This window comes from Myotis daubentonii, chromosome 9 (genome assembly GCF_963259705.1).
Source record: "Myotis daubentonii chromosome 9, mMyoDau2.1, whole genome shotgun sequence".
NCBI classification, from domain to species: domain Eukaryota; kingdom Metazoa; phylum Chordata; class Mammalia; order Chiroptera; family Vespertilionidae; genus Myotis; species Myotis daubentonii.
Genome location: NC_081848.1, coordinates 60238116 through 60260311, shown reverse-complemented (window position 1 = coordinate 60260311; position 22196 = coordinate 60238116). Strand labels below are relative to the sequence as shown.

Below are 22196 nucleotides of genomic sequence, written 5' to 3'. Positions count from 1 at the left end.
AAAATAAAAAAGGTTTGTTGCTTATGAGTCCTAGAAATTACATGGCACACCTGGAGCCACACAGTGAGAGAGAGAGAGAGGAGAGAGAAGAGAGGAAGCTGGGCCCGAGATTCTACTTTTATTGGGATTGAAGGTGAAGGACTAGTTTCATGGGCTCGCTCTTTATTGGTGAATTTAAAACCTAAGAGTGGGAATTTAGGCTTGGGAAGAGAAAAACAAGCAATCCAAACAGTTATCAATGAGTTATGGAGATCAACCAAAACTTCTAAAACCAATGAGTGGATATAAGTGTGGGGGGAAGGGCGGAGAGAAAATGAAACTTTCTGTGGTTGGCAATGTGTTTACTTGAGATAGCCATCTTTGAAATAAACACTTCTTTGCAGTGAAGGCTTCTGTAGTCCAGCTTAAGTCATGCCCTTGCATTACAAAAAAGAAAAAAGCAACTCTCAAGGCTTACTCTACATCTACCCAAGCACTCTATGAGCACCAGCAAATTTGATATGTTACAGATTTGACTTTTGTTTGAGTCATGAACTATTTAAAGCCATATTGCTTATATTAATGTCCTGCTTTTCCACTGATAGCATTATTTTCCCCAAATCCTCAGACTTTGATACTATTCAGCCAGTTATCCATAATTAACACCTAGCTCAAATTAAAATTATAATGAAAATATATTGCAATGTGAAGACTATAATTGTTAAAATGTTAATCTGTGACCGATTAACAGAAAGATTTGAGAATGTAATACTCAGATATTCAGGACCTAAACTATATTTAAAATATTTTAAAAGTTTTAGCATTTTGAATCCATGGGTCTGGAATTGCAGCAAGTTTTAACATCCTTGGAAAAATGAGCTTTTCTAGCAGATAGTTAAGAATAATTCTCAGAGACAAAAATATCATTTATTTACGTGGAATAAAGAATAAAAGAACAGAGTAATTCTTTATTCTTAATGAAAGTCAAAGCTTGAAGCTAATTCTTGCCCTTAAACTAATTATGTCTCATTTAGGGCAAGTTAAGCCATAAAATTAGCAAGAGTAATGAAATGCCTCTAATGAATATTAATATCTTTAATTACTTTGTTACACCTGAGAACTTCTTCCTGGCTATTAGGTATTTCATGAGGAACACAGATTCGAAAGATTTGCCATGCTGTTATTTGCTTGGGGATAAAAACAAAAGTTCACATCTTCATAAAAAATGTTTTCAACAGAATTAGATCAAGACATACTTTACTACTTTTTCAACTTAATTTTTCAGAAAATTATCTTTTTTATATTTTGTGATTTAAAAGCAATATCACTTTTAAGTTGCAAGCATTTTATTATAGATACACCAAATGATGTGACTATTTGAAACATCTCTGGTATAAAATATACAATCTGTTATTTTTTATGGAAAAAAGCATAGTAATTTTATATGTAATCAAGGACATAAGCTTATCTGCTCTTACTGGTAAATCTAAAGTAGCACAACAATATTTACAGAATCACTTCCAAATATGTTTTCTTTGAGAGTGAGCAGTTACAGCTATCTTAATTTCCCTTTCTTACCCAGTCTTCAATTACACCAACTATAGTCTTCTTGGCAGAAAAAATACTTATTGAAATATTTGCAACAATTAAAATATATATATTAATTGAATCCTTAGTTAACCTAGAATCTTCATATAGTCTGAAATAGCATAAACTGAATCTTTATCAAAATTTGGAAGTGTTATGATTCTCAGTAATATGAGATTTGTGTTCTCCTGATGCTACCAATAAACATTAAAAATATATAAAATATACATTTATATATTTTTGCCTAAACATATTTATATACTATGTATATAATGTAATATTTATATATAAATATGTAAATGTAAAAATATAAATATGATTTATATTATATAATATGGTATATGTGTAAATGTAAATATCAAATGTATACATGTCATATGAATATTTATATACTATAATTTATATAGCAATATAAAATAATTTTAATAAATGTATGTTATTATCCTATTTGTTAAGGTTTCTGTCATGTCTTTCTGGACTCTGACTTAGAAAATTGTCATTCAATTCGAAACAGAACAAATGCTTTCAAAGATATAAGTCTTATTTATTTCAGCTGCAGATGTATGCATTTATTGATGATATATTTTGTTAATATATTGTTGAATTTGTTTACTAGTATATAGGATTTTTGCATCTACATTTACCAATGAAAAAATAGCTATTAATTTATGCATATTGTCATTAATTGATTTGAAATCATAAATATACATACTCACAAAACGAGATTAGAATTTTAGTTTTTTTTCTATTTTCCAAAAACATATTTGCTTAGGAATTTGCCTATAAAGTAACTGATCTTTAAAAATTAGGTAGAAGTGCACAGCTGGCATGGCTCAGTGGTTGAGTATTGACCTATGAATCAAGAGATCACACTTCAATTCCCTGTCAGGGCACATGCCAAAGTTGCAGGCTCGATTTCCAGTGTGGGGTATACCGGGGGCAGCTAATCAATGATTCTCTCAAATCATTGACGTTTCTATCTCTCTCTCCCTCTCCCTTCCTCTCTGAAATAAATAAAAATATATTATAAATTAGGTACAAGTTACAATAAAAACTTTCTGGTTTACCCTAGCTGGTTTGGCTCAGTGGACAGAACATTGATTGGCCTGTGGACCTGGCACATCCCTCAGCTGCAGGCTCCTCCCTGGCCCAGGCCCACAATTGATGTGCTTCTCGCACATTGATGTTTTCTTTCTGTCTTTCCCTCTCTCGTCCACTCTCTCTAAAAGTTAATGGAAAAATATATTTGGGTGAGGATTTAAAAAAAGAAGAAGAAGTAAAACAAAACAAAACAAACAAATAAACCTGGCTCTGAAATTTTGGGGAAAGGAGGTCTTTTTTTTAGCTCAGTAAAATTCCATCCATATTTGGCTATTAAAGTAATGCCTTTCTTCTTGAAGAATTATTGCCTTTTGATATTTATTTATCTAAGAATTTACATGTAAAATTGCACATTTATCAGTGAAAGTTGCTTTCTTTTAATAGATTAGAGTAAAAGTTACAAGGGCATATCACACATAAGAATACTTGTTGCTGACTTAAACTTTTTTTTTTCTCATGATAGATAGAAACATGAATCTACTTTTATGTGTACATGTGCATATGTATTGAGTATGATTAAACACAATTTCTATAGTACTCTGTTCTAGTAGGTGTGGAAGACAGGTAGAGAAGAGAAATTTGAGGAATATTTTTAGCTTCTACTCATAAAATAATTTTGAATAAAATTGAATATAAAATTTATTCAAGTTTTCCAGAGGAGTGACTCTAAAATGAATATGTTTGATATTTTGTTTTGGTGTTTATTTTCTGAATACATTATTGTAAGTTATCATCATGTAAAATATTTGAAGAGTATTATTAATGATTATTGCATTCCTTTTTATTTAACCCTAGTTTTTGTATGTGTGTTATGAAGATAGATTACTGTAAAAATGTTTGCCTTTAACAGCAGATTTATAAAAATGTATCCATTTATCTTCCCTTCTCCTAGTGGAATACATAAAGAGGCAATTATAACACAAATGATATGGTAATAACAGGTATGCATATGTTATTGTAATAACTTATAGGAAGGTCCTTCCTGCAAGGGCACTAAGTTTAAAGAAGTCAAGAAGGGAAGACAAGAGATGAGTTCTCTGCTCTGTGGAGTGTTTCAGAAATTCATTAAGTTGTCCAATATTAGGTAAAAGAGATGGCATTTATCTGTGTAAGAAAGGGAGACCAGTCTATTTCCTAATTCTGATATTGACTTCCCTGGAGTATAGATAAAAGTCTAGACTGTTCTTATCATAGATGATGTAAAGTTTCTATCAGCCTCTGTCCCAGAATATCACAGTGGATTATTCTCTTAAGGGGACTACTACCACATAATAAGAGGCTCTCACAGGAGAAATAAGTGTCCTGACTTTAAAGCTATCTGAAATTTACTCTCCTCTGTTCTTCATTCTCCATTCGCTTATCTCCTTTTATATATTCTGGCAAAGATCAAAGACCAAGATAGTAACTTCTCATTTACACATTGGGCCAGCTCCAGTAAAACTTCCTTTGAAGTTCCTTTGGAAATTTTGTCTCTACTGTGAACTGTGATTATAGTAACGCCTACATTTCCTGACTTTGTCATCAGATGGTAGCATGGTGTATGCATTTGTTAACTTTAAGAGAGGAATGAGGTGTACCTTTTGGGATTACCTCACTTCGCCTAGTCATTCTAAGATTTTTATTTCTAATTGAAGGTTTACACATCATTTGCTAAATTTTCTTTTTTACATTTCAATTTTATAAAAGATATAATGAAAAAAGGAGAATTCTGTGCTGAAATATATTCTGATCTCTTTCCCACATCTACCCCCCCCATCTTTGTCTTTTCATATACACACAGACACACACACACTCACACACATCAATGTATCAATATTCTCTATCTCTACCTCTACCTCTACCTCTACCTCTACCTCTACCTCTACCTCTACCTCTACCTCTACCTCTATCTCTATCTCTATCTCTATCTCTATCTCTATCTCTATCTCTATCTCTATCTCTATCTCTATCTCTATCTCTATCTCTATGTCTATGTCTATGTCTATCTATATCTTTATATATATACTAGGAGCCCAGCGCGAGATTTGAAATTGCGTGGCACCGCCCACCCTCGAGTCACCGGTCCAGCCCTGCCTCCCTCTACCGCCCTTGAAGCAGCTGTGGCCACTTCTGATCAGGCCTTCCCCCAGCGCAAGCGCACAGAGGCCCCTGCCGCCCCGCCCCCAACGCTGTGCGCGCAACCTCCTCCTGTCCAATTGACCTGTTACCGCGTCCTGGTTAATTAGCATATTTCTCTAATTTATATATACATCTTTATTTGTATATGTGAGCACTTCTATTCTGCTCTGCCATCATTTGCAACAAGGCAGTGAAGAAGTCCTGATTAAATGTGATAGGTCAAGACAGAAATGGGATTGAAATGAGGACCACCTAGTAAGCTGGGTAAGGTGTTAAAGGGAGAGACGATATGCTGATACTGGAAGTTTGTTCTTTATGTACCATCTGATGTCTAGAGAGGCAAACATTAGGATACATTGCATAGCAGAGAAGAGCCAACATATGCTTGTCCTATACGTGGGCAGAACAGATAACAGTGAACCCATTAGTAAGATACAATCCTGTATCTAGGAAAGTCAATAGTCACTATTAGATAGGTTGTCTTGAGGAAGCTGAAGTTTTTCACCCCTAAATGAGGGTTGAAAACCTGAAGTGCCCTAAGGATCACATACAATAAAAATATGTTTTTGAATTTTTATGATATTGGTGACTGAACTTTATTGTATATTCATTTTTATTTTTACATGTATATTTGTTCCATAGTGATTTTTTAAAAGTAACAATTTCCCAGCCCCACATCTAAGGACCCAAAAGAGAAGCACACTTACAGTAGCCTGTTGTTTTTCGGCTTTCTCAGATGTCTCTTTAAGTTGATTTTGCAGGGCCTCCTGGAGAGACTTCATTTGTTCTCTAGTTTAGTAGGAAACAGAGCAAAAGAGAGGCTTAATACAATTCTGTTATTTCCTGGATGGTTGCTGGCTACATATATATAGGAAAAAATAACCAGAATTGAATAGACACAGTTAAGCATACAGGGTATATCTCAGAATTCTGGTAATTAAAGGTATTCTCTCCCAGGCAACTATTAAAAGCAAGCTGTATTTCAAGGAAATTGCCTTGCTATTGTGTCTTATGAGAATCCTACTGTGTACATCATCTGAGAGCTGTATAATGTGTTAAATTAAATCAACATAATAATTAGTGTTGAAAAGCTAATTTTAGTGATAGCATGCCAAGGTGTGAAAATGCTAGTTAGGAAGAACTTACCATAGACTGCTAATAAGATAAAAGTTATTGTTCCCTTTTGATGTTCCTAATTGATTAATTCTAAAGCATTGTGCTTTAGACATCCTTTATAAAGCCTGAGACTTTTTACAAAGCAGAGCAAGGAAACATTTCTAACTTGAGCACGGCCGCATTCATTGGGGATAATAATAGAAATACTTGTCTGAAAAAAAAATATATATATATATATAATTATTTATCAAACTCACAAATACATATGAGCCCTGTCCACTGGCTAAAAGTATAAGTATATGCATTCTTTTCAAGGGTTTAAAATGTAATTATTTATGACTAATTGTGTTATCTTTTTTAAGTTCAGGTAAGTGCCAAAAGACTAAATCCGGAACCCTGGTGTGTAATCACAATATAGACAAGAGGGGAAAGGTGAGTACCCTCTCAGAGTCATTTTTTAATCTAAAAAATGGGCATAATAATAGAACTACTTCATAGTTTTGTAGTGAGATTTAGATGACATGAGGCAAGCAAAATGCTTAGCATAATGCCTGGAAATATAATCAATTAATAAATTTGAGATTATTGTCATAGCCACCAGCACCAATCTGGTTCCTTAAGTTCATTCTTTGACCAGCACATCCTGCACAACCATGACCTGTTCTTTCACTCAATGGGATTTAATGATCCCCCCGGATTTCTTTCTTTTTTAAATGTATTGATGAGAGAGAGAGAGAGAGAGAGAGAGAGAGAGAGAGAGAGAGAGAGAGAGAGAGAGAGAGAAAGGAAGGGAGAGAGAAACATAGATTTGTTGTTCCATTTAGTTATGCATTGATTGGTTGCTTCTTGAATGTGCCCTGACTGAGAATCAATCCTGAAACCTTGCGGTATAGGGATGACACTCTAACCAACTAAGCTACCTGGCCAGGGCCAAGATTTCTTACTCTACAAACTCTTTGGTCCCAATTTCAATTTCAGAAATATCATTGAGAGTCTGTATGATTGTTGGAACCAATTTGGACTTTGTCAAAGCAAAATACAATCAAAACAAGTTATAAAATAATTACAGTCACTGGTTCTCAGGTGATTTATGCCTGCTTGGGTGAAGCTCATAACATGCTTTTGGCTTAGAGTGGATTTTAAGTCTCAGCTTCCATTACTTCCTCAAACAGGTTTCATTTTCTGAGAATTGTCTCATATATAGACACTTAAATTTGGGCTTCCATTATCATTTGTGATATTTTTCACAAAGAGCATTTGTGACAATATAATGTGATTGTAAATATCTCCATATATTGTAGATTCACAATATACTAGGAGTCCATAAGCCTTAGAAGCTTTGCATCAAATTATGATATATTAGAGATAGAAAACTGATGATGCATAGAGAAGGGGTGGCAGGGGGTGGGGGGGCGGGGGAGAGAATGGATCTGCATCCTACCCTCAGCACCTAAATCTTCAATAAGCACTGAATACAAATACAATCAAACAATTATATTCCCAACTGATAACCCATTATAACAAAATGTTATATCAATTATCCTTTTAATATTATTTTTGAATTTTAAAATGGTGGATTTTAATTTTTCTACTTTTTAAATGCTACATCTATATTTTAATTATGAAATCTTATATATTTTTTAAAAATGAACACAGGTATAGACTCAAAAATTCTCACATACTTAGATCCATAGACAATGTAGGGAGAAAGACAAAAATAAACTGTGAAAGCCATTAACAAAATCTGGAAGAGTTAGAGGATTCTGCACATGTCCATGGCAAGAAAAGCTATCAGACAACGTTAAAGTGGGTCTTTTGAATCTTCTGAGTCTCTCTATCTTCTCCCTGCCTCAAAGACTTGCTAATTTATACTCCTATGAAAAATGATTTCTGACTTGCTCAGCTTTTTCATACATTTTCCATCACAAATAGAAACATACACACACACACACACACACACACACACACACACACACGCATGCACACACACAATCACTCTACAAGAAGGCATTTTTTTTTCTCAAGTGATTACCTGTTTGTATTATAAAAACCTCACAGATGGAGAATTTTCCATTACCCCAGGCATTCTCTTCATTTTCAGAGAATGCTATATTGTAAAATCGTTTAGTACACAGAGTCCAAAACTATGTTCTAAGAATTTTCCAACCACCAACCACCAGATAGAATAAAATGTTTTACATTACCTTTTTCTACAGTCTTTCAGAATCTTTAGGGTACTACCCACCACCGAGAGTCTCTATTGTATGGCTACACATACTCACTTTTCATATAGTATCACTTAAATATCTCTCCATCACTCTGAAGACTCTTGGTCTTCTGACTAGTTATTTTTGAAAGTGCTGTTTATAATTCTCCAACACTAATTCAATGAGCCACAAATATCTGTATAATATTAAGCATAGGTGCTTTAAGAGATGGCTAAGTTAAAACCAATAAAATAATTTAAAATGATATACTTTTGGAAATATGCTCAGACAAATATTTTACAAGCTCTTTTTAATAACGGGTTTAAAAAGAATTTCATGTTTAATAAATAATAATTTTATTTTAATAAAAATAGTCAATATATGACAATAGCTTTGATATTTTTAACATGTCATCAACTCAATCCAAATATATTCTAATGAGAGTTTTCTGAGTCAAGAGGCAAGAACAGTGGGGAAGATAGAAGATGGTGAGCAGGGACTACACAGTGTAGTGACTGTAAAATTTTTAAAAGCTTTTGGCCTTGTGATCTATGAACTAAAGTGAAACGGTATGGCTATTGGGTAAAATCACAACAGAGCAAATTCCAATTAACAATTCTCAGCAATTCATTTAAGCACTTTGAGGAACAATGTCCTATCTGTTAAATGAGCATAAGAATAGCTTCTTTAAAAGGTAATTGGGAGGGTGAAACTAGAAAATATGTATACAGCATCCAGCAGAGTCAAGTAAATGTATAATAAATGCTAGCTTGTTTCTACCTTAAAATACCTTTTGCTTTAAGAAGCAATTTCAAATCATATAGCTTTGATATTGCATAGAAATCTATCTCATAATATATGTCCTTCTAGAATAAACAAACTTTTACTACATTGTATTAATTATACTTATCCTATATAATAAAAGGGTAATATGCAAATTGACCCTAATAGCAGAATGGCCAGAACAACTGCTCGACCAGTCACTATGAGGTACACTGACCACCTCTTGGTCCCTTTCCCTGGCTGGTAGGCTCTGATTGCCCAATGTTGAATGGGGAACTGGGGGTGGGTGGTGGGGAATGCGGGTTGCACCAGGCCAAGTCCCCTGCCCCACCAGTTGCTCCAAACCCAGAGGGCAACCAGTGGCTGGAGTGGGGCCAGTGAGCAGGCAGGACAGCCAACCTCTAGGTCCCTTCCCCCAGTGGTCAGGCTCCCATCACCCAATGGCAAACAGGGGACCAGGGGTAGGTGGCGGGGGGGGGGGCAGGTGAGAGGGGACTGGCTGCAGGCAGCTGGGGAAGATGGCCCTAATCGCAGGCCAGGCCTAGGGACCATACCAGCACATGAATTTCATGCACTGGGCCTCTAGTGTTGCTAATAAGATTACCCCATTCCTCACCACCCCCACTATTATCACCAGAATTGAGTTTGGATCTGATTAAGAATTGACTCACCGCCTGGCCAGTGTGGCTCAGTTGGGGAACATGGACCTATGAATTAGGAGGTCATGGTTCAATTCCTGGCCAGGGTACATTCCAGGGTTGTGGGTTTGATCCTGCATGGCGGACATGCAGAAGGCGGCCTATTGATGATTCTCTGTCATCACTGATGTACCTATCTCTTTCTCCCTCTCCTTTCATCTCTGAAATAAATAAATAAAATTGACCCACCAAGGTCAGTGTTATTGGATCTGTCTATTGATTGGCAGACTAATCAGTGTCCATCATCTAAGGCAATCCTGGAGAATACTGTAGATCCTTAAACACTAGAGTTGTCATCTATAAGCAGCACTGTATCACCATCACCAGGGAAAGTCTTAGAAATGTAGACTCTCAAATCCCACCCTAGATTTACTGCATAAGAATCTGCATTTAAATAAGATTTTCATACTTTCAAGTGTAAGAAGATAAATTAACACATTTGCAATGAACTGACTTTTGTGAAGTTTCTGAATAGAGTTCAACACTGTGGAAAAGAGGAACTGAAAAACTAAAAGGAAAGCACAATCTTACCTTTGTTTCTGACCTATTTCCAGAAGCTTCTGAACATCAGTTTTGGCAGATTTCTCTTCATTTTTCAAAGACTAATAAGAAAAGGAGAAAAAGGAAGTCTTATTCAAGTGATAAATCGAGGATCACTTTACTTTTGTCTCCATGGTACAAGGGGTGACTGCACTTATGCCCTGGAGCAAGAATGTGCAAATGATGCCTCATGGTTCTAAGGGTGCCCACAGGAACATATGACACCAAGCAGTGCACGTATTGCACAGTGGGCGAAGGGGATGAGCCGAGTCTGAATCTTTAGAGGTTCAGTAGAGGAAACGTGCTTTCCAAATATCTAGGTCACTGAATAAGTGAATATAAAATACAATATATTTTCTTCACTTTGTTTGAAGTTTTACTGTGTCGTCCTCAGCTATGTTAAGCCAACTCTGGTATCTATAATTATAAAAGCACAATATATTAATTAGACAGGACATCCTTCCATACGACCTTCTGGACAAAGCCAGGGCTGCAAGGGAAGCCCAGGTCCTGGGTGCCTGCTGGCGGCCAGAGGGAGCCTGGGTCCTGGTGTTAGAGGGAAGCCGGTGCCGGCAGCTTGGGGAAGGAAATACTACTCTTTCACAAATTTCGTGCACTGGGCCTCTAGTAGTTTCTAGAAATAAAAGGGGGTATCAAAAGGGCTCCCTGAATAAGCAAAGTTATAATAAAATTTAAGATCAAAGCAGCCAAAAAATATTCACCTGTTTGGACTTATCTATTTATTATTTATGAATAATGTAATAGAATACAAAGAAGAAATGGAACCATGTAAAATTACAACTGGTCTGTACAGATAGGGTATTAAGAAAAAAAAATACCACATCAGTCATTAGTGTTTATTTACTCTGGCAAATTCAGCATTCACAGACCATGAATTAAAATAGAAAAGCTCACTGAGCTTTCTCATTTGAAAGTCTGCCCAAGTAAGTTTTCCCTAAGAACTTTCCATATATATATATTTCAGAGAAAAGAGGAGAGGAAGAGAGAAATGGAAACAGCAATGATGACAGGGAACCATTGATTGGCTGCCTCTTGCATGGCCCCTACTGAGGATGGAGCATGTGCCCTTGATCGGAATCAAATCTGGGACCCTTCAGTGCACAGGCCGATGCTCTATTCACTGAGCAAAAGCGGCTAGGGTGTACTTTCTTATTAATACTTAGTAAATTATGTAATAGGGCAATCTATTTTCTTGATATTCAAAGTTGAAATTGAGAGGAATAATATTGTTTGTCGGAAGAGAAGCTATAACAGGTAGGGAATTGACAATACCAAGAATGCCAAACACTTTGTTTACTCAGTATTTACTTAACAAATATCTATATTGAATTATGCAAAACATGTACAGAGGCATAGTGTCTGCCTTCATAAATTTTCAATCTAATGCTAAAAATAGACAATTTTCATATAGTAAGATAAACATTCTGCTAGGGATGTGGTGGGCTGAACCTCACATGAGAAACTTCTTCCCTAAAATGACAGTTTTTATTAGGAAGCAGCCAATAAAAGAAGCTATGTTTATTTAGGAAGAGTAGCTTCCCATGAAAATACCAAGAAAATAGGACAAGGAATTATAGTATGGGGAAAATCACCAATCCTGTGGCCTACACATGTCTTGTTACCCTTTTACAAATATAAACCCATGAAACAATACATTTTTATCAAGCCATTTTCTAGATTGTAATTAGATGTTTTGACTTAGGCTACTGATACATAGAGATTGAGTGTTTGGGGAATACTGTAAACCTTGACCACTCCTAGGCATTTCACTATATGCTCGAAATAGTCTCAAAGTGCCAGGCATTTCATGCCTCGAGGAGATGCAGGTGTCTTGTCTATTCTGTGTAACCTCATAGAACTAGTGAATTTGTACTTAATGCTAAGGTGAAGCTCTGGTATCAGATTCCTATGAAAATCAATTTACCGCCCTTTTCATTCCAGTCAGTGCTGCCCTACGGCTCAGCGAAATGTCCATCCCAGCACTGTTATCCTGATACCTGTCTGTGCACCCTACTGGAACCTGGGTGTTTATGTGGTGTTTTGTTTTGTTTTGGTTTTCTTTTTTGTTCTCAAGATATAACAACTTCCGGAACAAGAGCTTGGGCACGAGTCCAAATACTAGCTCTGCCACCTGACTTTTTCTGTGCTTGTGATAGCTTATTAACCATTCTCTAACTTTGTTTTTTCACCTACAAAATGAAACTACAAATAAATAGAGCATAGTTGTCATGTGAAAATTAAATAAAAATTGTAGATGGAGGTAACTGACACCAGAGCTTGACCATGTTCCAGAAGCTGTGGTGGTTATTAGCACCATCATCATCATCATCATTGTCATCATCCTTGGGGGAATAGAAAGCTAAAGACAATGGTGACTCCATGTGGTTCTGAAACATGGTTCAGTACAATAAATAACAGACAGGCTGTGGAGCCAGATTGCTTGCATTTAATGTCTGCCTTCGCTTGTGACATTAAAAAATAAATGATCTTCTCAAAGCATGATTCCATATGTGCAACAGGAAAAATCACATTAACAGTATCTGCCTCATAAATATATTAGGAAAATTAAATTCCATAAAATAGCCAAAGCTTTAACTATATAGCATATGTTCAATAAATATAATGTTTAAGCTAAATATTAAATATATATTTTAGAAATTTTTTCTTATCATGTAGATTTTTTTATTGAGATTTCTAGGGTGTTAATATATTTTTATAGATGGCACTCTCCTTTCTAAGGCTTTTATCCATTTTAGTAAGAGATTTATCTCTTGATCATAATTACTTTTCATCATTTCAAAATATTAAAAAACACAGGGGTGGGTCAAATTGACCTTAGAAGCAATGAGAAATTCATGGCTTTGCCAAACACACAATTTTATCATTCCTAAATTTGCAAACCACAGATTCGCAGATTGCAGTTTAGTTGACATTTCCTTTCAAAGCTCATACAATAATAAAAATCAATTTCATGGTCAAGCCCATAAACATATTCAAAACTGGTTTAAAAGAATGAAGGAATCTTTACATGCTAATCTGTTGAGACAAACCAAGAGACTCCTCATCCTTTGCTGCTGGGGAAATTAGTTTTCATCTCACCAGAAGGTTGACTTTAATTCCATCAAGTTCTCTTGATGTCTTTGTCAGCTGATGGAGGATGGTGCTTCGCTCCTTAAAGACTTCTTTCAGTTGCTTTTGTAGCTCTTCATAGTCCTGTCTAACACAGAAAGAAAGGGTGTGAGAGCCCCCCAGTGCTTCCACCTTAGTCATAGCCACAAACCCTTGCATTTAAAGCAAAACCTAGAGTAATTGAAATATTAATTACCAGGATGTTTTGTTCTTATTCTTTCATCAAAAGGGGAAACTTTGAAAAACCAAACAGTATTCAAAGAAGGATTTTATTTTGCATTGAGGACTATCTAAGCTACAGTGAGGTTCCCGAATAATACCGGACATCTTCTATATGCACAACATATTTTGTCAGGTTCCACTTGGGAAATAGATATTTTCTTGACACAAACGCATTTTTTTCAAAGATCCTTGAAGTTTTGCAGCATGAAATATGATTTTCACCAATGTATCTCAAATATATAGACAGGTTCTGACATAGGGGTGGAGCAAACTTGGGAGTAGAGGCAGAACAGAATATAGGGGACTTGTTTCACCCCTGGTTTGTAGGGAAGGAAGCCCATTGGAAAGGCACTTTTTCCAAACATGCCTAAGAGCCTCTATTGCTACTGGGAAAACAAAATGTCTATGAAAATAGTGGAATTTGAACAGGTTTGTTAACAATTACGGGATATATATATATATATATATATATATATATATATATATATATATATATATATATATACTTGTTCTATTTTCTCTTGTGATCTTTGCAAGAAAATAAGACACATATTATAAATATCATTTTGAAAAAAGTGAGTTAAGAGAAATTAAGTTACTACCCTAAAATTATATTATTCTATTTAAGGCATGAATGACTGAGGTGTGTGTGTGTGTGTGTGTGTGTGTGTGTGTGTGTGTGTGTGTGTGTAGCAGGGGAATGTATACAAGGAAACAGATAATTGCCAGTGCAGCATAGAACTGTAACTGATTGTAGAAGATTAAAATGATTAACTGGAGAACACAGGAGAGTTGGTGTATCAGGGGAAACTTCCTGGAGAAACTAGTATAAAATACATAAGGTGATCCTTCAAAGATTAGTAGAAATTAACTATATTAAGGGGGAAAGCATGTGTAAATAATATTGAAAATGAGCTTTCAGAATTAAAAATAAAGCATACGTGTCAGATGGTTTGGAGACCTAATTAGGCAGTGGGAGGTTTGCCTTTGAAATGGAATGTGAAAAGCATAAGCGAAATTATGCAAGATTCTTAAGTAATGGTTAGGTGTCTGTGCATTGTTTTGAAAACAATGGGAAGTAATTGAAGTGTCTGATTTATGTTTTGGCAATATTCTCCTGGTTAAAAACTGGGGAGTGAACTGAAGAAAGGAAGTTACCCTGGCAATAATCCAGGGAAATGATTGAGGCTGCCTAAATTAGATTAGAAACACTGGAGGCAGGCAAGCTCGAATTGATTTCAGCAAAACATACAAAATTGAATCAATAATATATAATTTAAAAGTATCTGTCTGCATGTATTATGGGGAAAGAGTGGGAGGGCTTTTGTTATTAATGATGCTATGTTTCTGGCTTAGGCAACTATTGGACACAGTCCTTCGACGAGAGAAGTCATAGGAACAACAGTTTTTCAGTGAAAATTGGGTTGACAAGTTTAAATATAAAACTTGGAGGAAAATGGCTCAAACTTTCTCTTTAGTTTTTTAATCAGTACTGGTAAAATGCAATACTAACACTGACCTTACTCAGATTGTTATGTATTAAATGGACCAATTTATGTAAAGCTTTAAACCCATAATAGGTAATTAAATTAAAAACTCTCTATTATTTATAAACTCAATGAATGTGTACTCTTTCTGAAGAATTATAAAGAAACTGGGTCTACCAATGGCCCTAGTGACGATAAATGTGTGTCATCTTCAATAGGTTTCTATTATAATTCCTTATTTTTTGCTTATTTTTAAAAACTTTTATTTTATCAATTTTAGAGAGAAAGGAAGGGAAAGAGATAGAAACATCAATGAGAGAGAAACATCTATGGGCTGCCTCCTACACACCCCAAGCAGAGATTTAGCCCACAACCTGGGCATGTGCCCTGACCAGGAATTGAATTGGTGACCTCTTGGTGAATGAGACAATGCTCAATCCACTGACCCACACTGGCCAGGCACTTTTGCTCATTTTTAAAATGTAGGTCTCCAGCACTCATCCCATTCTTCTTGTTTGAAGAAAATTGGAATACCCCACTGCTAAGAACTTTAATGTGTTTCCCTGGTTTTGAGATTTTCACTAATGAACAGTAATCAGCCAGTAATCAGGTAGTTATTAATGCCCCAGGTTTCCTTTTATCTCACTAGCAAAGTCAAATAATAAATAGTAAGGCTCATTTTCATCTAATTCTAATCATACAACTTTACTTCATGCCTCACCTTGTTTCCCCTGAATGTGGCAGAATTAACTTAAGTGCCCGTAATAAATCACAATGTTAGATAACATGCATTGACAATGTATTACATACAAGATAGTGTTATATATATATATATATATATATATATATATATATATATATATATATATATATATATATTTATTTATTTACTTATCTAATCTTCAGAACAACTCTATGAGATAAGCACTAATATTAACCCCACATTTTACAGTTGAAGAAATTGAGTCACAAGGATAGTAACTTCCAAGAACATATTTCTATTAAGGAAGAGGTATATCAGTCAATCTTCAGTTTTCAATGTCTTAACCATTATGCTGTGAGAACATACTGAGTTGGTTAGGAGTTTATTGCAATTACACAACAGAACTTACTGTGTATTGCTAAGTTCTGAGAGGGGTATAGTGAATGTTTAATTCACTGTGCCTCTGTGCCTAATTTTCCATATATTTTTATGTTCTTCTCAACACGTTCACCTGAGCTGGAAATAGTCTCCCTCCTTTATTTAATATTTGTTAATGGCATGAGTGGAAAATGATACCTTCTATATAATATAATTTCTATCATTAGGAATATTGATTATATTTTCATAACTTTGTCACTACTTCTATTTTCCTTTATGAATTATCTATGTATTCCTTTTATCCTTTCATATTTTGAGTTAGTTATTATACTACTTTCCTGAGGTTTCTGTAACAAGGTAACTACAGAATGGATGGCTCAAACAACATAAACTTTTTTGTCTCACAATTCTAGATGCTAGAAATCCAAAATCAAGTTTTTGGTAGAGTTCGTTCCTTAAGAGGCCTATGGAGGAATATCTGATCCAGGTGTCTCTCCTTGGCTAGCAGATGTCTGTCTTCTCCTATGTCTCTTCACAGTGTCTTCTATGTGCGCCTCTGTGCCTAATTTTCCCTTTTTATAAAGACACCAGTCTTGTTGGTTTAGAACCCATTCAAGCAACCTAATTTTAACCTGATGGTTTCTGTAAACACCCATTTCCAAATGATGTTACATCTCAGGTACCTAAGGTTAGGACTACAACCTAAGAATTTGGGGTGGGGGGGTATAATTCAACCCCTAACAGTAATTTAATGTATCGATGTCTAGGAACTCCTGCCCAGCATGGTTTTTAGTTCACTATCATTATATAGAAGATATTTTTCAAATCTCTAATTGATATGTAAATTTACCAGACCATGTCATCTAAATAAGACTTAGCAGCATGGCAAGTGGATTGAAAATAGTTTCTTTTCTTGTAAAAATAAAGATCAATACCCCTAAGTTAAACAACAATTACAGATTTTCCACCAGGGGACAGTTTGCCACTATCAATAAATAATTTTTTCATAGGAGTCTTACCTATAGAAAACATCTTGACATTGAGTAATTATAACCAGCAAACAAACTTATAAAATAAGGAAAATATGCCAATAAAATAAAATAAAAACTCTAAAAAAGATTAACCAGACCACAATTTCTTTCAAATAGGTAGGTAGGTAGGTAGGTAGGTAGGTAGGTAGATAGATAGCTGATTGATAGATAGATAGATAGATGATAGATAGTTAGATAGAGATAAACATTTTCCTTTATGGCATTTGGATTTTGCTTGCCCAGGTAGATCTTCTCTACCCCAATACTGCTCCTTAACAATTTCTGTGTTTATGAATATATATTAGTTGTTTATTGCTGCCAAGCAACCAAATTAATTTTGGAATATATTTTATATACTTAGTAAGAGGCATAAATATGACTTAGATAAGGTCAACCTGTTGTCCTAGCACCACTGGGGCAATCCTTTCCCAACTCATTTTGAAATGAAACTTTTCTGATATGCCAAATTCATATTTACTGTAAGTTGTGGGCCTTCTGTTCTGACTTGTTGATGCATTTGTCTTTTGCAGCACCATAGCATAGTTTAATTATTAAAACTGCATACTACATTTTGATATTTTCTAGATTTGCCACCTATTGCCTTCAATTATAGTTTTATTGTACATTTTCTGTATTTATTTCTCCTCAGTAAACATGAGAATCAGCTTGTCCATTTCATAAAAACTCCTAGAGGGAATTTAATTGAAATTATGTACATATTATAGTTATATCTAGGAAAATAGGCAACAGTAGGGCATCTTCTAATCTCAGAGTGTCTCAGATATTGTTCTAGTATTTTTTGAATGTTTAATATTCATTTTATGTTTTTCTTTATTAAGGTATTACATATGTGTCCTTATCCCCCCAACACCCCACTCATGCCCTCACCGCCCTGGTGTCTGTGTCCATTTGTTAGGCTTTTATGCATACATACAAGTCCTTTGGTTGATCTTTCCCCCTACCCCTGCCCTCCCCTACCTTCTCTCTGAGGTTTGACAGTCTGATCAATGCTTCTCTGTCTCTGGATCTGTTTTTGTTCATCAGTTTATGTTGGTCATTATATTCCACAAATGAGTGAGATCATGTGATATTTATCTTTCTCTGACTGGCTCATTTCACTTAGCATGATGCTCTCTAGGTCCATCCATGCTGTTGCAAATGGTAAGAATTCCTTCTTTTAAACCACAGTGTAGTATCCCATTGTGTAGATGTACCACCATTTTTTAATCCACTCATCTGCTGATGGGGACTTAGGCTGTTTCCAAATCTTAGCTATGGTGAATTGTGCTGCTATGAACATAGGGGTGCATATATCCTTTCTGATTGGTGTTTCTAGTTTCTTGGGATATATTCCTAGAAGTGTGATTACTGGGTCAAGTTCTGTTTTTTGAGGAAACTCCATACTGTTCTCACAGTGGCTGCGCCAGTCTGCATTCCACCAGCAGTGCACGAGGGTTCCTTTTTCTCCACATCCTCACCAGCACTTGTCATTTGTTGATTAGTTGATGATAGCCATTCTGACAGGTGTGAGATGGTACTGCATTATTTTTATAAGATTTAGTAATGTTCTATAGTTACTTCACAGAGTTCTTACTCATTCCTTATTACACGTATTGCTGTTATTATGGATGGCTTTGTCCATTCAATTGTCTACATGGATGTTTCTGGTTTCCTTTAAAGCTATTGACTCTCTAAGTTGATTTTGATTAAAGATACCTTATTAAACAATTTTATTAGTTGCTATAGTTATTCAGTTGATTTGTTTTACTTTTTTTAAGTAGGGCGTGACATTTTCTTTGTGTAATAACAACCATCCTTTTTTTAAAAAATAACACTTAAAACTTTTATTTCTTTTTTGTCCCTTGGATAATTGTACTGGTTAAGACCTCCGAAACAATGTTGAATAGAAAAAAATGATGGCACAACTTCTGTCTTGTCTGTGGCTTTAAGATAGACAAATAAATTAGATTTTTGTACTGAGTAAAACATACGCAAATATTTGCTGCAATTTTTAGGTGATACCATTTTTCCTCAAGCCACTTTTAAATAAAAATTTTATTTAGTTATACTAGTAACATTCATGGAAAAAAAAATCCCAAGGACACTCTTCATGAACTATCACAAGATAAATATAAAAAAAAATGATTGCAAATAGAAAAGGCATTTTAGAAGCTTTCCTTGGAACTCATACATTTATTTCCTTTACTTTCCTCCACAAATGTAACCAATATTTTGACTAATATTGCTCTATAATAATTTGCCTATGTTTAAAATGTATATAAAGGGAATCACTGGATATGTCTAAGAATGTAAGTGCTCCATTATAGGGAATGTCTTTGTTCAACTTGGGTAAATAACTGTACTGCCAAAAATTTTCCATTTAGCTGTAGAGCAGGAGAAGTGGAGGATTCCAATCCTTTCATTCTGATCAACACTAGTATTTTTTAAAACTTTTCAGTCACCCTAGTAGTTGTGTAATAGTATCTCATTTTAGCTATAATTTGCATTTTACTGGTGACATATAAAGTGAGCATTTTTGAAAGGATGATATTTACACATTATTTTTTATAAAACACCTATTCATGTCTCTTGCCTTTTTCCATTGCTTTGCCTATTGTTATTATTGATTCATAGGTGGTACTTATATCATTTTTCATATTGCAAATGTATGCAGAATATAAATCTCCATACCCTTCATTTGGTCATGTGACTCTCCAATGGAATGTTAGTGGACATGACACATCAAAGACTTTAAATATCTTTTGTCTCTTTTTGCTTAGCCTCTTGTTCCCCTGCTAATGGCTATGTGAAGAAATTCCCCCAAATAACTACTGTAACTTCAAGATGCTTCTGAAAGAAAACATGTAGAACCAACCTGAATTTGATTCATACTCTGAGGCAGAAAGACCCCAGTGACTTTACTCTGAGTTTGAAAAATAACATTTGTTATTGTAGCCATTAGGGTTCTAGAGTAATTTGTAATGTAGCAGTATAACAACAAAATCTTGTCTCATAAATGCATTCATTGAGACAATCACATACTTTTTTTTCTTTTATACTATTAATGTGCTGAATTACATTAATTCATCTCACATGTTATGACTACTGTTTACATTAAATCAATCTTTTATTACTGAAATGAATTCTTTATTATATATAATTCTATTTCATTTAGTTAGCTAATATTTTGTTTAGATTTTACATTTATTCTCACATGAGAAATTCATTTCTAAATGCCCTTTCTCATCATATCCTTATAAAGCTTGGCATCTAAGTTATGCCTAGCCTGTGAGAAAAATTGGAAAGTATTCCCTATTTTCCTATTACTTGAAATAATTTGTGTAAGTTTGGTACTATTTCTCCTCTGAATTAATAGAATTAATATGTAAAAACATGTGTTCTGAAGTTTCCTTTGTGGGAAGGTATTTATTTACAGATTTGATGCTTTGATAGGTAACTATTCAGATATCCTAATTGTCCCTGTGTCAATATCAGTAAGACATTATTTTTAGGTATTTTCCCATTTCATTGCCATTCATTTAGGTTATGATTCTGAATGTCAGCAATTTGGTCTGAGCTCAGCTGGGCAGTTCTCCTCTTGGCTGGGCTTACTCTTGTTTCCGTGGGCATGTCCTGGTCAACCAAATGGCTCTGCTTCTGTAGCTATCAGTTTGTCAGTGAGGCAATTGGCCCATATGTCTCTCTTCATCCAGCAAACTAGCTTGAGTTAATTTATATTCCAGCTGCATAGGGTTCTAAGAGAATTAGCTGAAGTAAAGGAGTATTTTGGAGGTTTAGCATTAGGATGACATTGTGACTGAAAAACTGTATCAGTCACAAAATAAGTCAAAAATATGGGCCAAATTCAAGAGGCAGAGAAATAGACTTCACTTCTTTTTTTAAATATATTTTATTGATCCTTCACAGAGAGGAAGGGAGAGAGATAGAGAGCCAGAAACATCTATGAGAGAGAAACATCCATCAGCTGCCTCCTGCACACTCCCACCCGGGCATGTGCCTGCAACCAAGGTACTTGCCCTTGACCAGAATTGAACCTGGGACTCTTGAGTCCGCAGGCCAATGCTCTATCCACCAAGCCAAACCAGTCAGGGCTAGACTTCACTTCTTGATGGTAAAAAAAAAACTTGAAAGTTATACTATAACTGAGAATAAAGAGAATATTCCCAGTTTCAGTCCTCAATATGAATATTTATAGCACTATATAAATTGATTTTTTAGAAATAATTTTGCTTCTCCAAGTCACTTAATGCACTGTTTCCTAATTAGACTTTCTACAGTTAAAGTTTTATTTGGATCAATTCATAGTTCAAAAAATCAGTGGCTCCTTTGGCTACGCCAAGGTCAAGGCTGTCTTCCCTCTGACTTGAAACTATCTTGATTCTCCTTCAGCTTCCTTTGCTCAGGTTTCATCACTTCCTTCTTAGATGTCTTGTGTTTGGTTAATTTCTTGAAAATCTTTAAAATTGTTTTTGTTTATTTTCATTTGTACGAATAGAAACTGAAATGAAAATAAATCTCTTGAGTAATCATGTATTAAATTCTTCATAATAGTCAAGACCTTCAAACACCATCATACTCTACATAGTCTTACCACTTTTGATTTCACAACATAAAACCTCCATGTTTATCAAACTAGCATCCTCACACCTCATCTTCCTGTCAAGGTTTTCTCTATTCTCCATCTCTCTTCAAAGCTTTATATTGTATTAATAGTATATTATATGTGTATATGTTTCATCACAAAATTGAAATATTTGCACGAATGCTGTGTACTACCATGTTTGTATAGCAGAGCATTTTAAAAAATATTTTTTTATTTATTTCAGAGAAGAAGAGAGAGGGAAAGAGAGATAGAAACATCAATAATGAGAATCGTTGATCAGCTGCCTCCTGCACGCCCTTCACTGGTGATGGAGCCCACAACCCAGGCATGTGAACCATGATGTCCTGGTTCACAGGTCAATGCTCAAACACTGCCGCACACCAGCCAGGCATAGCAGAGCATTTTGTACTGATGATGCTGAACTGTTACCTGAGCCTTGTGCTGCTGGAAATTATCAATAGTTAAAAAGTCA

General features: G+C 35.0%; 1 protein-coding gene across 3 annotated transcripts in view; it reads right to left on the bottom strand.

The window, feature by feature from the left end:
- The window catches only part of LUZP2 (leucine zipper protein 2), a 314709-nt gene that overhangs the window by 134129 nt on the left and 158384 nt on the right, over window positions 1-22196 (bottom strand). For 2 of the 3 annotated variants that reach the window (XM_059709157.1, XM_059709156.1), the window contains exons 2-4: window positions 13250-13367; window positions 10121-10191; window positions 5493-5574 (exon numbers count right to left, since the gene is read on the bottom strand). In XM_059709157.1, the coding sequence (XP_059565140.1) occupies window positions 5493-5574; window positions 10121-10191; window positions 13250-13367 (271 nt within the window). The remainder of the gene's footprint in view (window positions 1-5492; window positions 5575-10120; window positions 10192-13249; window positions 13368-22196) is intronic. The other variant, XM_059709158.1, reaches the window with a different exon arrangement.